Consider the following 20,964-nt stretch of genomic DNA (forward strand, 5'->3'; position numbering starts at 1 on the left):
CAACATCAATCAATTCGAGTTAAGCACGAGAGAAAAGACATTTATATGTTATTGCTAGACCAGATGACTACTGATCTCTCAACTCTAACATGTTAAATCAATGAGTCTTCAACTAAAACTCCACTCTTAATCCCCTCCCCTCATTTAAATGCTCTGAAGCGGAAGCTGGCACAGTGTAGACCACTACTGCCTTGTGCTCTGGAGCTGAGGTACTAAGCAGAACCAAGAGCAATTTCCCCTATAAGCCCATTGAGTAAGCAGTTAGGGATAATAACAAACTGTTTAAGGGACTCAGGCTGCTAGAAGTTTGCTGTGTTTTAACTGCTTTTATATGAGTAAAGAGAAACTCAAGTTAAACCCCCCAGTCAGTGAACAAAAATGATCTCTTAGGAATTGCTGGTCTGAGTTCCTGTTCTGAGTAATAACACCTGGGATCTACAGAGCTACAACTCTGAAACAGATTGGATATAGAGGACCTGAAAGTAAGCAAAGAGTTGTAAAAATGGAAGAGAACACAGTAGGGACCCATTCAGCTAGAGGACTCCACACACTGCATGCCTGCATAGGTAATGGCTATTAAAGTATATTATCAAACAGGAAGGTGCAGATCCTTGAAATGCAGATCAATGACAGAAAACATCATCTTAGGTTACTATTTCCTCAAACAAAATGAAAAGACTTTAACTTCAGGCCCACCAGGGTCTGACACTCCAAGATTAACCTGTTTTACTCATTACTTTCCACCATTTTCTCAAGAACACTTTCTTGTGGTGTTTTGTAATGCTCACTTCCTCCTCCTGCTGGTAAGGTGCAGTGGCCTCATGTATACAGCTAATTGTCTTGGCAAGCTCTCTCAAAAGAGCATTGATCTTCACAGCCAGCAGGTGGTGCTCTTATTAAGCACAAACCTAAATCTAAACATTCTTTTCCCCAAGGTTATATACATCCTCTACATTTCAAGCTAAGGATTAACTGGCTTGATTAAGTGAGGTAATAAGGAAACAAGCTCCTCTTTCTGGAGTACTAAAGGGTTATCACACCCTAATGTCTCCACCTTCCAGTCAGGCAGCAGTTCCTCAAATTAATGGTAGCGGCTGAGGTGTGGCAAGATGGAAGATAGAACTCTAAGATTAAGAGCTGCAGTTGGTTCCCATCCTCACAAAGTACACAAACTGGTTAGGAAACATTAGTAAAACTCTACACGAAAATGAAAAGTTGGAAGTCCCGCCGTCTTTAAATACAGTCTAGAGAAGAGGCTGCAAAGGGGTGGCGCAGAAGTCAGGTGTGGAGCACGTCTGACCCACACAGGGTGCTGGCTGCTAGTCTTCACCATTACTCACTATTCTACACAGAGATATTTGGGGCATCTCAATACTTTAGGAGGTGCTATTCCCATCTTTGTGGCCCTGGGAATCTTCCAGTTTACAAATAGATAGCATTCTGAATGTGGCAGTTGTCTGGATCAAGTCAAAATTACCCCGATAGTCACAATATTAGATACACTAATTAGGTCCCCGAATCAACCCACAGAAAGTCTAATTTATCCATAGGCAGATATGTTAATCATTAAAGTAGAGTTTAATGACCAACTCGCTTGTCCAAACCCCAATGTCATGGTTAGGAGGGGGGGGGGGCGGGGGGTGGGGTGTGTGTGTGTGTGTGTGTGTGTGTGTGTGTGTGTGTGTGTGTGTGTGTGTGTGTGTGTGTGTGTGTGTGTGTGTGTGTGTGTGTGTGTGTGTGTGTGTCAGAGAGAGGGGAGAGAAGGGGGAAAGGCAGGAGGGGGAAAAAGTGGTGGGGGAGACAGGACAGACACAGAGAAACGGCAGGCAGGAAAATGAAGACCACAGAGACCATAGAAAGGGGTCTCCTTCCTTTCCCCCTCATTTGCTACCTATAGTTGCTTGGAATGGAATGGAGTGGGGAAGTGTAAGGGCAGCAGTCAGATTTATAGATACGATGCAGTCAGAAGAACAGAAAGTGTTAATAGGGAATGGGTACCTCCTAGTAGAGATGCTGAATGATGGAACAGGAGACGCCAGGCAAGTGTTTCGGGCATATCTGATCAGGGGATGGGAGACAGAATTCACAACTATACATGGTAATACTGCTGACAAAGGAATGATCAACATATTTATCAACTGATATTCAATGAGTATGGAAGAGACCTTATCAGAATCGGATATAACTATAGGCTTCAGCCTTCTTTATTCAAATATGAGACCATACAATTCAATATTGTAATCCTGAGAGATTAACTCAAGAAATGTTCCCAAATCATCCTGGTGTCTCTCTCTGTAGCTACAGTCTGGAAACAGGTAGAAACCTGACTTCTCTTAATATCCTGGCTGGGGAGAAACATGAACTATAGTGAAAAGAAGGACAGGTATCAGATGACCTCGGTTTGAATTCTGGAGCCTTCTACATTAGCTATGTAGCCTGAGATAAACCACAACCTCTCTAAGCCTATTTCTTGATCTGTAAAACTGAAGTAAATTTATAAGAGTACTGAGAGAAGCAAATGAAACAAGTATAAGAAAAGTGCTTGTAAACTATAAAACACTATATAAATATTATCTTAAGTTATGTAAGTTATAATCCAAATGGCAAGAAAGGGTAAATGTCAATGACTCTGGAACCTGAAGTACAGAGGAGGATGTTGTAGTGTTTTCTACTCATCATGTTCTAAAGTTTATTTACTGCTCCACTACTCCTGACCTAAACCCCTGCCTAGCTTGCTATCCCTATGTTTCAAGTTCTCTAAATATTTCCACTCTTACTAGAAGTCATGTGGCAGCAAGAATATTATACCATGCCTTTCTTACAGTTGAAGGGAGTCATGATAGTAAGGCTTGGAGTAGCTCAACAGATGTAGGTGACCAAGAAAGAATCCAGTCATTTGAAGAACAGATAAGGAATGAGGGGATTACAGTCATCTAATGTTTGATCAATTAGAAGATGGGATTCTCCAGGATAGTTTATCAGTAATGACTGTTTTTATAAATAAAGTTTTATTGAAACAGCCACACCCACTTGCTTATACATGGTCTACGACTGCTTTTGTGCTATATGGGCAGAGTTGCCTAGTTACAACATAGACTAAACCTAGCCAGTATGATCCATAAAGCCTAAATTATTTAGTATCTGCCCTTTTATGAAAAAGATAATATACTACTGATGCTAGAAAAAACTTGGGTTTTCTTCTCATGCCAATAAGTAAATCTTACATCCCATATAATTCACATTCCCCAGACTCCTGTTTTAGTTATCCTCCTTTCAAAAACTTGTACAGACTATCTGTAAGGTGCTATGAAGGATAGAGCAGGAAGAAAAACATGGTCCCTTATCCCGAGAGAACTTAAAATTTAACTAATGGAAAATAAGGTCATAAACAGCCATCATATAAGCCATAACACATAGATAAAATAACAGTGATCCAAGAGGGGCCAGATCATGAGATTATTTGCAAATCAGTGAAACAAATCCAGATTATGAAAACACTGGCTTCCTGTAGTCTACAGAACAGTTTTCAACATTTTTGCTCATGTACCCCCACCATTTGAAATGTAATTTTTTATTTTTTAAATTTTTAAATTTTTTTGGCCACACCGCGAGGCTTGTGGGATCTCAGTTCCCCGACCACGAATTGAACCCAGGCCCTGAGCAGTGAAAGCATGGAGTCCTAACCACTGGACCGCCGGAGAATTCCGAAATACAGTTTTTAAGAAAATCATAAACTCAGACAGTTGTAAAGGCTGTATTTTCTAGAATACTACATGCATTAAAGATATTTATTTATACCAACACCTCAGCATGTACATATATAATATTTACCTTAACTAAAAAAAATCTTTTACACCTACTTATTCAATCAGACTACAGTCACAGTAAAATCTAATTTCAGTTGTTAATTCTTTCTCTTTTTAAAACTTAAATACTGTACAGTTGACGTGCAATATGTTAGTTTCAGATGTAAGTTATTAATTCTCTAAATATTTATTTTAAGGTGACAGAAAAGGCAGAGAATCTTGCCTTAAGTTATATACAAAAAAATAATGTACCTCCATCTTCATTATTTTTTATTCAAAACTTTTTTTACTTAATTCCCACAGGATTCTTCTTCAGGAGCCATGAACTCTGAAATGGTTCCTTTGGTGTCCCTACTGCCCAAGGTTTTTATACTCTGGGGGGCAAGACCCACAGCAAGACTCAATATAGGTAAGAGGAATGACTTTCACGTAGTGGGAGAAAAGCAATTATGAAAAGGGAGGTGGAAAAGGAAAATTGGCAGACACGGAGGCTTATCAGGTAGATCAACTTAGCAGCGCTGCCCATGCTGTTTTACATCATGGCACACATAGATAATACATTTTTTAAGACAGACTCTGTATAACAAGACCAGGCTCCAAGCGCTGTGGCTGGAGGAAACTGTCCTAGCCTCACCATTTGAAGTGTTAGGGGAATTTCTCTCTTGGCAAGCTGCGAAGTTTTAGTGGCACATTCCGGTCTGGGAGATCTATTTGCAAAATTCTAAGAGAAGACTTTATTGACAGCAATACCTTGACAGTACCTGGGAGTTACACCAGAATCTTGGCCGACTTTCTTTCACTTTGAACCCTTTAAGTCTCACGTATTAGACTTTATATTATGTAGACTTTCTTACCATCTGGAAATGCTAGAACCGGGTGAACACAAGAATCCAACTGGGAAAGGCGTTCCAACAGAGGGGCTTCATAGTGGATTTCTGGAGGCGTGGTGCTGGCACTGCCTGAGCCGCACAGTGCACAGGAGGGGTTCACATCACAGCCAGAGCGCACTGTGCTGTTCCGGTGAACCTGTGAAAAGTCAGACAAAACTGACAATTCAGTGTCTGATAAAAACCCAGCTCCCCATTCAGTATCCCAAAGATTCAAAAGGCCCTCTCTAGGGACTTCCTTGGCAGTCCAGTGGTTAAGACTCCGCACTTCCAATGAAGGGGGGCACGGGTCCGATCCCTGGTCGGGGAACTAAGGTCCTGCATGCCGCGCAGTGCGGCCGGAAACAAACAAAATATCATTATGATGTACACCTGAAACTATATAATGTTATATGTCCATTATACCTCAATAAAATAAGAAATAAAATAAAAGTGACCTGCAAGCTAAAAAAAAAAAAAAGGCCCTCTCTAGATACATATATGACACCAAACAAAAAGTCTGACCAGTTTGTTAAAAGATTTCCATTTCTCCAACACATTAACCTTCAAAGTAATTAAGTAAACCTGCTTCTTCTCCCATGAAGACATCAAGTTATGTGAAGCCCTTAGGTCCTTACCAAGAACACTTTACAAAACCTGTATGTTTCTACCACCTTGATGGTTTCCCACCATCTGCTAAGGTGAATAGCTGGCTCCAGATTTCTGGCTGGAACATGACTTTGCCCTCTTCAGCAACTTCATCCACCTAAGAGCCATACTAATGAATAACAAACCATACCTCTCCTGTTCTTTTCACATCTCCTGCTATAAAAAGACTTCCAGGTGGCCTGAAACGACACGGCAAATTTCCGTGGACTACACAGAACTCATTAGCTACTCTTTAACCTAGCCTAAAAATCTACTGTTATAAAGCTCATACTTAAGTAATGAAAATGAATTTGGGATGGTGAGTGTTCATACCCACAGTCTTTGTGTTAGATTAACTCCAATGGGATAGAAATCATTTTCATTAAACGTCCTTTGTATACATGTTAGCAGGATAAGAAATACCTCTCCAGCTAAGTCCACAGTCAAAAATAATCACAGTTGGGCTTCCTTGGTGGCGCAGTGGTTAAGAGTCTGCCTGCCGATGCAGGGGACACGGGTTCCTGCCCCGGTCCGGGAGGATCCCACATGCCGCGGAGCGGCTGGGCCCGTGAGCCACGGCTGCTGAGCCTGCGCATCCGGAGCCTGTGCTCCACGACGGGAGAGGCCACAAGAGTGAGAGGCCCACGTACCGCAGAAAATAAATCACAATCAAAAATAATCTAAGTCTTCAAAAGATTTAATTCTGTTAAAAACAAAATGGGATTTTTATGATTTTGTGCTTTGAGGAGAAAACTTCAGGTCATGCTGAATGCAGGATCCCTAGGTTCTTGTGTTAGGATGAACAAGTCTGGCATTTGCCAAATCATGACCACAAAAAAGTCATCTGGGTAGCATGCAGTCCTAGAAGAAGGGACTTGTCTGTGGAATGACACTATGACAAGGGATGCTAGGAGCAAAGGTAGTATCATAATAAAGACAAAAGGGTAGCATCAAAACTCTGTAACAACTGTGAGAGGTGCGTTTAGTTTCAGCACACCCAACTCTTGAAAGCTGTTTGCCTTCACAGACACGCACAGAAGAAAGACAAATATGAGAACAACGCAGTCTTTATCAACATTGCCCAACTGCCTCCTTCTTGCAGCGACATAGATGGGTGGCATTCAAAGAAGGCCCTGTGAAGGTTAGACTGGGCAACTTACGCTAAAGTAAAAGTATTCTAATAAGCTGCAATTGTAGATGCCTTTGAAAGGAAATTACACCAACTGAACACACACTTCTGTAGACATTAACTGGTACTGTTTTGGGAAAAAATACCTCTTGCAACCTATTTAACCAGGGCTGGCTTTCTGGGGGAGGTAACATTTTGAGGCAGAGAGAGAGAGGGGCCTACGTTGGCAGGGACAAAGACCACAGACTGCACAGGAGATGAATGGGAGGATTTAGGTAATCAGAATCCAAAAATGGCACCAAAACTTTAAACACTGACAAGATTAGAAAAACATATAAAAATCAGAATAAGAAATCTTAAAAGGGAGGTATATTTTCTCCTCATAAATTAACCCATGACATCAATCAGCTCTCCAAGTGGGCAATGCACAGCATTCCATTTTATAGACTGGATGTAGAGTAAAAACGATATGGCAAGAGGAACAAACTAGGAGAAAGATTAAAATAAAAACTGAAATTACCAAAAGAAAAAATACATGCTAGAAACAGCAAATTTAAGAACTGCTCTTTGGGAGTTTTTTCTCCCCCTCTTCCCAAACCCACCCCAAGAATGGCTTAGATAGGAACAGAGCAATTAATTAGATAAACTGTAAGACTGGCCTAATAAAGAGAAAAAAGGAAAAAATGCAAACATATAAGAACTCCTCAAAAAAGCACTAGTTAATTGATAAACTGGATACAAGATACAATAGTGTAGACACATACACACAGCCAAGTTAAAATAAAAATAAAGTCTTGACATAATAATGTTATCCAAATAAAACACTAACATGTAGAGAGATGCAGAGAGAAGGAGGATAGAGGAATGTGCAAGAAACCACTGACGTGGTTATGATGGTGGGGAGGAGATTAAGGAGAGCTTTCATTTTCCACATTATGCATTTCTATAATGTTTAAATGTTACAATTTTTATATTCCATCTAACTGGAGAATACAATACACATGCCTTAAATAAAGGCAGGGGCTCAGACTACTCTTGTGTCCTCAGTGAAGTCTTTAAAAACACTGAAGAACAGATAATTTCTATTCAATTAAAATGGCTGGTGCTAGCATAAAGAAATTAGATTTGTAGGGCTTCCCTGGTGGCACAGTGGTTGAGAATCTGCCTGCCAATGCAGGGGACACGGGTTTGAGCCCCGGTCTGGGAAGATCCCACATGCCGCGGAGCAACTAGGCCTGTGAGCCACAACTACTGAGCCTGAGCGTCTGGAGCTTGTGCTCCACACGAGAGGCCGCGACAGTGAGAGGCCCGTGCACCGCGATGAAGAGTGGCCCCCACTCGCCGCAACTAGAGAAAGCCCTCGCACAGAAACCAAGACCCAACACAGCCATAAATAAATAATTTTTTTAAAAATGAGTTTTCATCAGAATTTAAAAAAAATTAGATTTCTTTAGTCCTCTTAGAAAAATAGAATTGATTTAAAACCTGATAAAAAGTATGTGCACACATACTTACACACCAACCCTACTTTTGAATGAAAAACTGTGAAGTGTTAATAGAACCTAGAAGTATATAAAAATATCTTAATTTATTAAGAGATAAATTTGGGGAATTTTTTTGAAGGTAAAACCTGATAAAAAGTATGTGCACACATACTTACACACCAACCTTACTTTTGAATGAAAAACTGTGAAGTGTTACTAGAACCTAGAAGTATATAAAAATATCTTAATTTATTAAGAGATAAATTTGGGGAATTTTTTTGAAGGACAGTTCGGGCAACTTTAAATATACACACACAGAATTAAGATGCCAAATTATACACATGTATTTATTTATTTGTTTATTTTTAAAACCACAAAAAAATAAAAACAACCTACCATGAGCAAGTGGGATTTATTCCTGGATATCAAAAGTATTTGATATTAGGACATCAATTAATACAATTTCACACTGCCCATTCAACATCTCCACTTAGATGTCTTAACAGGTATTCAGAGTTAGTGAGTTAACACTGAGCTCCTAACTCTTCCCAACTTCCAGTTGCTCAATCGTAAATCCTTGGACTCATCCTAAACTCCTTTATCATACCCCCAAACCAATTATGAAATCCTATCGTCTCTGCCTTCAAAATGTATCCAGGATCTGACCACTTCATACCACCTCAACTGCAGTCACTATCTTTTCTCATATGGGTTTCTTAAATAGCCTCCAAACTGGTCTTCCTGCTTGTCCCTCCTTCCAGTTATTTGACACAGTAGTTGATGTAATCTTGTTTTACAACCTCAGTCAGACCATGCCAGTCCTCTGCTCAAAACCTTCCAATGGCTCATCTCATGAGGAATAAAAGTCAAAGTTCTGGCACTGGTACACACAAAGCCCTATACCATCTGTCACTTCTATCCCCTCTCTGACTTCATTTCCTGCTTCTCTCCTAGCTCACGCTACCAGTTCCTCTGACTTCCTTGTTCCTTCCCCAAAATGACAGGCAAACTTCCTGATCACAGGCCCCTGCCCTTGGCTCTTCTATTAGCTCCATGGTCATTCCCTCACCTCAGGTGTTTTTCTCAAGTGTCATCTTCCTAAAAATAACTTTTATTTAGAAACATACAAGTGACCAAAGAGCCTATCTATTCTTGACTATAACAACAATAAAAAAAATACTGGAATAAGTTTAACTAGAAATTTTAAGCACAAAGCTTAAAGCTATTAATTATTAATATTCTACAGATTAATCTATAATCTTAAACTCAGTAGGTTTTTGGTACAGAAGAGAGAAGAGACAAATGTAACTTAAATAAACTACAAACTGGAAGAATAAATGCCAAGGGGAAAAGTTCCCAGAAATTTTCTGATAAGCAAAGGTAGACGGGAGTGATATGCCCTACCACATTTTAAAAGTTACAGTAATTTAAAAAAATATGCTACTGGTTAAGGAAAAGAAAAATTAATTAAACAAAAAGAAAAAATAGATCAATATATATAACATGACAATTTAATGTTTAACACAGGCAATATTTCTAAATGAATTAACTAAAGAAAGGGTCAGGGGGAGGTGACTTTTCCAATAAATGAATCAGGGAAATCAAGGTCTAGGGGGTGGGAAGAAGTTGGATTCCTACTTCACATCAAAATAAATTCCAAAGGTATTAAAGATTTAAAGATAAAACAAACATGTTTAAACTGTAAAAGAAAAATTATGTGTCAACATACAGTAGTTAAAAGTATGGGCAGGGCTTCCCTGGTGGCGCAGTGGTTGAGAGTCCATCGGCAGGCCACAAAGACTTTATTGAGGGGACGCAGGTTCGTGCCCCAGTCCAGGAGGATCCCACGCCACGGAGCTGCTGGGCCCGTGAGCCATGGCCGCTGAGCCTGCGCGTCCGGAGCCTGTGCTCCGCAACAGGAGAGGCCACAACAGTAAGAGGCCCGCGTAACGCAAAAAATAAAAAAGTGTAGGCAATGGGGCCAGGCTGTCTGGGTTTGAGCCCTAACTCTGCTGCTTACTAGCTGTATAACTTTAGACAAGTTAAGTAATGGCTTCATCCATAATAACAGCTGCTTATCTGATAAGGCTGTTTTGAGAATAAATATCACTGGGAACAGTGTCTGGTCTCAACTCTGTTATTTTTGTAGTCATACAAAGTACACTGTCTTCACTTATAATGGGGGGAGAAAAAAAAAAGACATCAACCATAAAGATCATCGATATCAAATTCTTGTTTCTTGTTAGTTGTATGACCTCCTCAAATTTATGCATCTGTTATTAAAGGATCAATAATGCCAATTTCATGGGATTGTGGGAAATGTAATATGATTTCTCAAACTATTGAAGCACTACACAAATGCTAGCTAAATTAGTATATGTCAAGGTTTCTCAACAACAGCACTACTGACACTTTGAGCTGGATAATTTTTTTGTTGGGAGATGTCCTGTGCACTGTAAATAAGCAGCAGCTTCCCGGACCTTTCTACTCATGGTGCAAGTAACACCTTCCTCCCCACCTTTTGTGACAACCAAAAATGACTACATTGTCAAATGTTTCTTGGGGGTGGGCAGGTAGGTCAAAAATCATTGAGAACCATGCAGCTCAAATTATGGTTATCCCTCCTAGTAAACTTCAACGCACAGGCTCCCATTAAATATTAATGGTGAGAGAGAAGAAAGGTCTCAAGACTACTGCAGTCAAAAGAACTCAACAGCAAAAAGGAAAAAAAAAAAAAAAAAGAACTCAACAGCAAGCTTGAGGAGGCTTCCACTAATCAAAAATGACAATTTGAGCATAGAAAAGAATTTCAATGACTTGAATAACTCAAATACGTTTAAGTCGATGACTTCATAATCATACACCCCCCCCTCCACAAAGACTTTATTGATTGCCCTTGGAAGATGGCAGGAAATCAACTTACTGTTTGAAAATTGGTAGATAAAGTAACATGAATCATGCTTCTTTCTGCACAAACTGTACTTAAGGGTAAACCAATAGTATAAAAGGGCATTTTTCTCTTATAGAATGCTCGTATTTATCCTTTAGCCATAAACTAGAAAACCGGACAACACACAGCTTAAGACAGAAACAAATGAGGTAGCCTGTGACTGCCTTGGCTTTCTGCCTGGAGGCACACTGCAGACTGCACAGCAGGTGAGGGATTCTAAGCAGAGCGTGATGGTTTCACTGAGTTGAGGAAATACACTCCCAGAGACTGAAGTACAGAGGCTCAGGTGACTGGTAATTATGAGGCAGAATTCTTGAGAAGAGGAAGCCATACAGAAAAAGAGCTCCAGAAATCTTCATGAGATTTCCTTGAGTGTTTGCTGAATACTAAGAAGCCCACGTACAGGGTGAAACTCCATCAGGTCAGGCAAAGAACAACGAAGGAGCTGTGAACTGAACAGTTCCCCGAGCTCACACAAGCAGGGAGACTTCTCCATTGCGACCAGCCAAGTGGCACAGAGCATTCAAAAAAGACCCCAGAAGATCCTGATTTACTAGTGGAGTTAAAGTAGGCTACTCTACACTCTCCCTAGTAAAGGAAAAACTGAACCTCAAGTGACTTACCTGCCAACAAAACAAAGCCTCTTTAAAGGAAGAAAATACAATCCCTATACTTCAACCACGTAAAATTAAACGCCCAACATCCAAAAAAAACATTGTTAGATGTGCCAAGAGGTGAGAAAGTTATACCACAGGGATATAATCAGAAAAATGTAAGCCACTGGATAAATAACTGGAATAACCCAGTTTTCTCAACAAATAAATTGCAAGGAAAAGGGGTATGATGGATAGTTTATAGCAAACCAACACTCTGAGAACTAGAAAGTCCAGATTAAAAAAAAAAAAGCAAACTCAACTTTAAGATACAAGAGAAATGCTAAAGCAGTGACACTATCAAGGAGTCAAGATTTCAGAGAGCGTGTAGGACCATGAAGTGTGGAGCTGCTTCTTCCTGTGGACAATGGGTGATTCTGAGTGATGCTTAGAATTTGGTGCCTTGGTAGAGGGTCACTTCTGGGGACAGAGAAATGAGCAGAGATTCTGATGCTTTTGTAGGTCTGAAGGGACAACTTTAGAGACCTGAAGAGCCAAATTCCCAGTGAAAAGGAAGGACAGGAAACTAAGAATGACACATGTCAGATACTCCTGCTCCCAAGGCATTTGGAAAATTCTGAAGCTGTGAAAATTCTGAAGCTGTGATGGGCAGGAGGCTAAGAAGCTAAGCAGAAAGCCTCTGGAAAGTAGAGAGATTCTGGCAGGCTCACTTTGATGAGGAGACTACAATTAGCGTTCAGGGCACTGGTCATCGAATCAGGTTCTCATCTGGAAATGGGAGTAAGAAACAAGGCTATGAATGGACCATGCCCTAAGAATGGACCAGAGAGAAACAAAGCCTTATCAAAACTGTGACCCAGGGGAAGGGTAAACTGGGACGAAGTGAGAGTGGCATGGACATATATACACTACCAAACGTAAAACAGATAGCTACTGGGAAGCTGTCGCATAGCACAGGGAGATCAGCTCGGTGCTTTGTGACCGCCTAGAGGGGTGGGATAGGGAGGGTGAGAGGGAGATGCAAGAGGGAGGAGATATGGGGATATATGTATAGCTGATTCACTTTGTTATAAAGCAGAAACTAACACACCATTGTAAAGCAATTATACTCCAATAAAGATGTTAAAACAAACAAACTAACAAACAAAACTATAACCTAGCTACAACTCAGCTCAGTGCCTAACTGCAGTCACGTTTTCGGCTCCCATTCTATATGCCTAGCAGGGGAAGGTGAATCTGTTCTGGGGAAAGAGAGCATCAGAGCTGCGAAAATCTTTTAAATATATAATATCCAACATTGACTCAAAACGAATTTGGCATCGTTATTAGACACACCAGAAGTGTGGATAAGAGAACCGGGAGATAGATTAATTGAGGACCAGAGGAAAAAAATAACAGGGAAATACAGAACAGAATGTACATGCCCGGTGATCAAATCCAACATACTTGTAATCAGAGGTCCATAAGGAGAGAAGAAGACAGAGAATATGGCAAGGGCAATGTTTGAAGAAATAATGGTTCAGTTTGTGCTAAAAATGATTAAAGACACTAATCCACAGACTTAAGAAACTGCAAAACCCAAGCTAAATGAAAACACAAAGAAAACAACATCCAAGCACACCATAAACCTGTTTAAATTGCAAGGAAAAAAATAAAGGGGAAGCCTATAAAATCAGACTTAAAAGACTTACTGGAATGTATGGACTTTATCTGTATCTTGATTCAAACAAACTTTAAAAATCATTTATGGAGTCTGGGTAATCTGAACAGAGGAGTCTCTGGTAACGGTAGGAATCACTGTTAAAGTCAAAAGCATTACCAGTGGCAAAAATCACCGACAATACTGAAGATGGTACTACCTGATTCAATCTTAAAATAGCCTAAACCTGCAATATGCAGAACTGTTAACAACAGTAGATTCTTTGACTTTGGTAAATATTTCTTGGAAAGTAGACCCCCAAGGAACTTGTCTAAGATGATAATGAAAAAGGTAGAGATTCTGAAATTTGTGCCAAAACACTCATGGCTCACTTGGTATATAATAGTAAAGAATGAACTGTGGAATGGTTAAGCAAACCATGGCATCACTTCTTATGTGGCATCTAAAATGCCAAGTACACTGATATTAAGTATGTATATGCAACATAAAAATCAAGTGTATGTGCACAGCAATTAAAACAATCAATGCAAATACATAAGATAATGAAAGAAAATGTACAATCATTTGACTGACCTTTTTTTTGTTTTTACTTGTTTTATTTCATTATTATTATTTTTTTGGCTGCACCGTGCAGCATGCAGGATCTTAGTTCCCTGGCCAGGGATTGAACCCATGCCCCCTGCACTGGGAACACAGAGTCTTAATCACTGGACCGCCAGGAAAGTCGCTGACTGACCTTTCATTAGTTTATTTCCCTATAAACTTATTCAGACTATGTTTGAAAACAAAATGGGATCAGTAAATCAATGTTGCAAATAAAGTTTCTGTATTTTATATTTACTTTGGCATACTTAATTAAAAACATCTACTTCATCTACTCATAATTTTAGAATGAGATTTTAAGAAATGGAAAACGTTGATGGTTAAAGCTTTCATTTTAAAATTTAAATTTCAGTATTGCCAAGCGTCCAAACATCACCTACAAAGAGATTACAGAACAGGAAGCAGATGTTCTGAAATGCTTCTCTTGGAATCATAGTAATTCATGAGCATGCTTAATCAGTATTACTTTACCAAGGTTTCCTTGTCAAATAAGTTGGGGAAACAAAAGATTTTCTTTTAAACAAAAGGCTTTTAAGTCTTTAACGTCTTTTATGAATCTCTGAGTGGAGCATATATGGCATGAAGTGCTCTCCAAATTGATTCACCCATCACATTACACTGGTGGCAGATACTGCAAATTATCTAAGAGCTCATCACTACTTTGAAATCATGACAGTTACTATACCTGCTGCTAAATCCTGTTATTTAGTTCATTAATAAAGCAATTAATAAACCACAAGTTTATATTTTAACAACTGTTTCAACATACTCAGTTTCCCCTATAATCCAATGTCTTTTATGCATTAAAAAAGTGTGGGATTTCCCTGGTGGTTAAGAATCCGCCTGCCAACGCAGGGGACAGAGGTTTGTTCCCTGGTCCAGGAAGACCCCACATGCTGTGGAGCAACTAAGCCCGTGAGCCACAACTACTGAGCCTGCGCCCTAGAGCCCGCGAGCCACAACTACTGAGCCTGTGTGCCACAATTACTGAAGCCCACGCACCTAGAGCCCGTGCTCCGCAACAAGAAGCTGCCGCAATGAGAAGCCCACACACTGCAACAAAGAGTAGCCCCTGCTCGCTGCAACTAGAGAAAGCTCGCGTGCAACAACGAGGACCCAATGCAGCCAAAAATTAAAAAAACAAAAACAAAACAAAACACTATTCTGAGGAGTCCACATACATGATCACTCTGCCAAAGGCCTGAATCAGGAGTAAGAAACTGCAAGATGTGGGCTCCCCTGGTGGTGCAGGGTTTGGGAATCTGCCTGCCAATGCAGGAGACACGGGTTTGAGCCCTGGTCCGGGAAGATCACAAATGCCGTGGAGCAACTAAGCCCATGCACCACGATTACTGAAGCCTACACATCTAGAGCCCGTGCTCCACAACAAGAGAAGCCACCGCAATGAGAAGCGTGCACACCGCAACGAAGAGTAGCCCCCGCTCACAGCAACTAGAGAAAGCCCGTGCTCGGCAACAAAGACCCAACACAGCCATTAATTAATTAATTAATTAATTTTAAAAAAGAAATTGCAAGATGCAAGAAGCAGAAAAAGAATGCAAAGCCAAGGCTGGTCTTGGTCAACCACCCAGCGAAGTGGCAAGGAAGTTTAACACCTACTCCGGGACTTTTGTGGAAAAAGCCAACAGGGAGAAAGTGAAAGTCCCCTCCTGATCCATGTTCATGTAAGAGGTCCAAATTCATACTACCTGTTTATGTGCAGGGATCTTAAGCTAAGAATCTGCCACTCCAAATTCACCTAGATTCCTGAAGTCTCTTCAGAAGCTAATGGAAAACTGTGCTTTAAGGACACTTTCACAGTCCAGGGATCACAAGACTCCTAAACAAAGCATGCCTCCCTCACCCTGGACCCAGATAAGCTCACCATGAAAGGTATTGTAAATCATAAAAGAACACAGACTGTTATGAGGCAGTCAGTACATGCAAAAATGGGAAGAAGTGGCCCTGGGCAAGCTAGAAATAGAACAATTAGGAAACAACTTTAAAATAAGTATATTAAAATTTTTCATAGTGATAATGGCAGGAATATATGTTATGAAACAGGAACAGGATGAAAAAAAGAGGATGTGTCTAAAAGTAACAAATTCTGAAAAAAAAAGTACACATTGAAATAAAAAACCCAATTGACAGGTTTACCAATAAACTAAACACAGCTGGAGAAAAAACTGATAAAGAGGAGGAACAGTCAGAGAAGACTACATGAAATAAAGCATAGGAAGAGATATGAAATTGCAAAGTATAAAAAGAAAGGAAGCAATATGGAGGAGAGAATGAGATCAACAACAATCGACAGACATTCTATATTTAAAAAGAGAATAAAAAAGGAAAAATTGGAATAAATAATGACTAGAAAATTTTCAAAACTCAAGACGAACAAGAACTCTCAGAATGAGGGTGCACACCAAGACCTAGTGGCTAAAAACTAATTCATACATCTAACTATGTCCCTTGATATTGTGAAACATAAAAACAAAACCAGAAGGGGTTGGGGTAAAGATTTAAGTTACCAGAGAGAAGATACAGATAATCTATAAAGAAATGACACTTAAGCTCACATCAGAATTTTCAACAATAAATATTGGAAGGCAATGAAATTATCTTCAAAGTGCTAAATATAAATTTACATGCAGCTAAGTCATCATGCAAGAATAAAGGCAATATATAACTGTGTGTGTATTCACAACTACACATATATACACATTTCACACATGAATGTAATTCTGTATGTTTTTAATTTATAAGGACTTTACAACTTATACCATTGTTAGAAGGCTACTAAATGTATTCAGCAAGAATTGAGTAGGATGCAAGAAGCAACACTGAACAGGAATGGCAAAAGTATTGGTAAATGTAAATAAGCATAAACCTAAAAATGGCTAATTTGGGAGGGATTTAAAAACAAGGTAACTAAAATAATAAAAATGAATTATAGATAATGGGTAGGAAAGACTGGAGTTTTACTTTTTTATTTATTTTTACAATTTTATTTATTTATGGCTTGCTGGGTCTTCATTGCTGCACATGAGCTTTCTCTAGTTGCAGAGAGCAGGGGCTACTCTTCAGTGTGGTACGTGGGCTTCGCATTGGGGTGGCTCCTCTTGTTGCAGAGCACAGGCTCCAGGCGCGTTGGCTCAGTAGCTGCAGTGCACAGGTTCTAGGGCGTGTGGGCTTCAGTAGTCGTAGCGCACAGGCTCTAGAGCGCAGGCTCAGCAGTTGTGGTGAACGGGCTTAGCTGTTCCGCAGTATGTGGGATCTTCCTGGACCAGGGATCGAACCCATGTCTCCTACACTGGCAGGTAGATTCTTAACCACTTCATCACCAAGGAAGTCCCAAGGCTGGAGTTTTATAAAGAGGCATTCTAAAGTCCTACTGTTCCCAAAGCAGACAGAGATGAGAAGAACTTTCAACTAACCCAATAGACAGCAGAAAGGCATAAAAACAAGGCAAAGAAAAGGCAAGGATTAAAAAAAAATTAAGAGAAATTACTGATTCCAAACATGATAGTAATCAGAGTTAATATAAATGGATTTAAATCACCTCTTTAAAACACATCAAAACAAACTGACACAGAAAAACTGAAAACAAAGAGATGGAAAAGGATGTATCTAGCAAGTACTTACCAAAGAAACCCATTTAAAGTAAAATTAATAGAGATCAAAAGGGAAACAACATAATGATGAAAGGAATGAAGATGAAGAAGAAATAATAATCATTAACTACGATGTACCTAACCAGTCGCCCTGGAACTGTATGAACATATATGAATTTAAAAAAAAAGAAAAGAAAAGAAAAAAAGAAATGGAGGTGAGGTTGGGGAAATGAGAGAGGTAGTTTAACGGTATAAATTGACTACCAGTAGACAAGTCCTGGAGATCTAATACAGAGTACAGTGGTTATAGACAATGCCACTGTATTATAAACAACAAATGTGCTATGAGACTAAATCTTAATTATTCTCACCACAAAAAAGAAACGGTAAGTATGTGAAGATAGAGGTGTTACCTAAGGCTACAATGGCAATCAAACTGTAACTTAAACTTACACAATGCACATATCAAACATATTCCAAAAAAAAAAAAAAAATAGGAAGCAGACCAAAGGATATAGAAGATATGAACACAATAAGCCCAAGATGTGAGTTAAATTTAGAACCCTGAAGTCAACAAACAGGATATGGATACACTCACACCCACACAAATACTGTCTTTTTAGGAAATGTGGATTATTTACAAATGCTAAACTAAAATTTTGTACATCAACATGGAGATCTTGAAAACACAACAGTAAATTAAGACACACACATACACCTCCCAAAAACACACACCAAAAAACCAAACCCAAGTTGCAGAATACGTACAACGACAGCATTTATATAAACTTTAAATAAACAATACTGCATTTTGTGCTCTTGCACACATATATGTGTAGTAGAGATCTAAGAACCTGAACTGGGAGTATACACAAATTCATAATAGTGGTTAGCTCTGGGGAAGAAAGCACGTAAAGGAGATGGAAGAAAATAAAAGGAGCCCTAGTTATCTATAATTTTCTTTTAATATTAAAAAAACACATGAAGTAAAAAAAAATGTTGAATATTAACATTTAGGTTGGTACATACATCGATTTTTGTTACATCATCCTTTATACTTCACAGAATTAAAAAAATCAGGGGAGGAGACAGGTAAACCTATAATTTTTTCTATATACAGAGAACTTAAGTTCTTCACACAATAAATTCAATGGTATAGAAGAGCCCCAGAAAACTGGCAGTGGGAGTAAAAGAAAGTCCAACTATTTCAGAGCAAAGGTGTATTAAGTCTGAAAGTTGCTGAAACCCAGGAACTGAATTGGGAACAGCACCTATCAATCTGTCTTCTAGATTTAGAAGTGAGAAAAGGGTTCAACCATCATATGAGCAGCAGAGAGAAGGACCAACTAGTGTACTGAGAATAGTGTCCCCTCCCCAGATCCTACCTCAAAATTCATGCCTACCCAGAACCACAGAATGTGACTGTAGTTGTAAATAGGGTCTTTGCAGATGCAATTAGTTTAATATGAAGTACTACTGGATTAGGGTAAGCTTTGAATCCAATGACTGGTGTCCTTATAAGACCATGTGAAAACACAGACACACAGGGAAGGTGATCGTGTGAAGATGGAGGCAGAAATAGGAATTATGCTACTACAAGCCAAGGACTACTAAGGTTGCTTGCAGGAAGTGGCAAGGAAGGATTCTTCCCTAGAGCCTTCAGAGGCCAGCAAGGGCTGACAAACTTGATTTCAATGTCAGACTTCTAGCCTCCAGAACTTTGACAGGAAACTAATTCAGTCAGCTACTAAGTTTTTCCTAGTGATAAATACAAAGTGTAGATAGATCAACTTAGTTTTTAAGAATGACAAAAGGAAAAAACAAACAAAACCCTCAGCATGGGGACTAAAGTAGAACACTGTAGAACAAAGGAAAAGAAAGCAAATCTGAGAAATTCAGAAAAAACATATTTTTGGAAAACTATCTATTAAACAAGTTTGATAAAACAATTAATGAAAACTTTTGGCATCCCTAATAGAGTAAGAGATAACATAGCCTCTACTATAAAGTAACAAAGTGAAAGGACAAGATGACATAAAAAGTAAATATAAAATCTAAAAAGAAAACAGAAAATATTAACCCAAGGTAGCACAATTAAAACCTACACAAGGGCTTCCCTGGTGGCGCAGTGGTTGAGAGTCCGCCTGCCGATGCAGGGGACATGGGTTCGTGCCCCGGTCCGGGAAGATCCCACATGCTGTGGAGCGGCTGGGCCCGTGAGCCATGGCTGCTGAGCCTGCGTGTCCGGAGCCTGTGCTCCGCAACGGGAGAGGCCCACTTACCGCAAAAAAAAAAAAAAAAAAAAAAAAAAAACTACACAAAAGGAACTATAGGTTAGAACTGATGATATAGAAAATCAAAACAGGATGTGGACAACAAACTTAGCTGTTTTATTCCTTTGCACTATGGAAGAACCAAAGGGATAAAAACAGTGAGAGAAAAGTTAACAGCTAGCTCACATCTGAATACTTATTATGTGCATTCAAAATGTGCCCGTCACTTCCTGTATCTAATTTAATAATCACAACAATGCTGTGGAGCAGGTAGTAACAGCTAGATAAAAAGGACAGGAAACAATAACACACAGATAATTGGTATACTTAAAAACAGGCAACTACAAACTTAAGGGAATCAAAAACCAAAGCTACTACTGAAGAAAACTTGACAGTGCTACATAAAATACTCTGAAGCACTGTCCTGTGCAGTTTTGCAATGGTAAAGAAGTTCTGTATTAGTGCAACTAAATATGGTAGCCACTAGCCATATGACTACTCAACCCTTGAAATGTGGCTGGTATGAGTGAGGTACTGAACTTTTTATCCTAATTTTAAATAGGTACGTGTGGATAGTGGCTACCATACTGGACAGCATAGAGTAGAACCATTTACCAACATAAAGGAAAGAAACATAGACTGGCCAAAACAAAACAGAATAAACAACTGCTCTCCTCCCCCAACCAAAAGACAGTGGAACAGAGTTTTAAGGGACAGAGGTTATGATCTAAGAACTTGAAACACAGTCAAACTGTTGCTCAAATCACTGAAAAACCACAAATGCAAATTAAAAACTCAATGAACGGGCAAATGAAGATATAAAAAGGACTGTCAACAAACAATGAAATGTTATAACCAAAATAAGCCTTTAAGTCTACTTTCAAAACTGAATATAAAATTAAAAACTATTCTCTATTTAATAAAATCCCCATTAAAATAAGACTTTTAGGAGATTAAAAAAAAACAAAAAACACCCCCAAACCCTGAATCTTTTATGCTGTTTCAAAAAGCATACAGAAAACAAAATATTAAAACTAAATGGATGAGAAATCACATACACTAAATATTAATATCAAGAAAAGTAGAACTGTAAGGCAAGAACAACTACTGGAGACAGGAGCCACAGTCACAAAGAAGATATAAATATATAAAACTGTACTACACACCAATGAAAGTTTTTTTTTTAAAAAATCAACACAATAGACCACAAATATAAGCAGAAACTATAAGAACATCATTTTGATCAAAATGCTATAAAAATCAGTAATTAATAACAAAGGCTTAAAAAGAAAAACCGTTTAGAATCTAAAAACTCAATTC

At 39.1% G+C, this 20,964-nt stretch overlaps 1 protein-coding gene across 9 annotated transcripts in view; it reads right to left on the bottom strand.

The window, feature by feature from the left end:
* KANSL1 (KAT8 regulatory NSL complex subunit 1) overlaps positions 1-20,964 on the bottom strand; it is a 168,145-nt gene that overhangs the window by 13,510 nt on the left and 133,671 nt on the right. For 7 of the 9 annotated variants that reach the window (XM_019944325.3, XM_019944328.3, XM_019944329.3 and 4 more), the window contains one exon: positions 4,661-4,832. In XM_019944325.3, the coding sequence (XP_019799884.1) occupies positions 4,661-4,832 (172 nt within the window). Of the gene's footprint in view, positions 1-4,660; positions 4,833-4,879; positions 5,521-20,964 lie in introns of those variants that run through there. The other 2 variants (XM_073798203.1, XM_073798202.1) reach the window with 2 other exon arrangements.

This window comes from Tursiops truncatus, chromosome 20 (assembly GCF_011762595.2).
Source record: "Tursiops truncatus isolate mTurTru1 chromosome 20, mTurTru1.mat.Y, whole genome shotgun sequence".
Lineage (NCBI taxonomy): Eukaryota > Metazoa > Chordata > Mammalia > Artiodactyla > Delphinidae > Tursiops > Tursiops truncatus.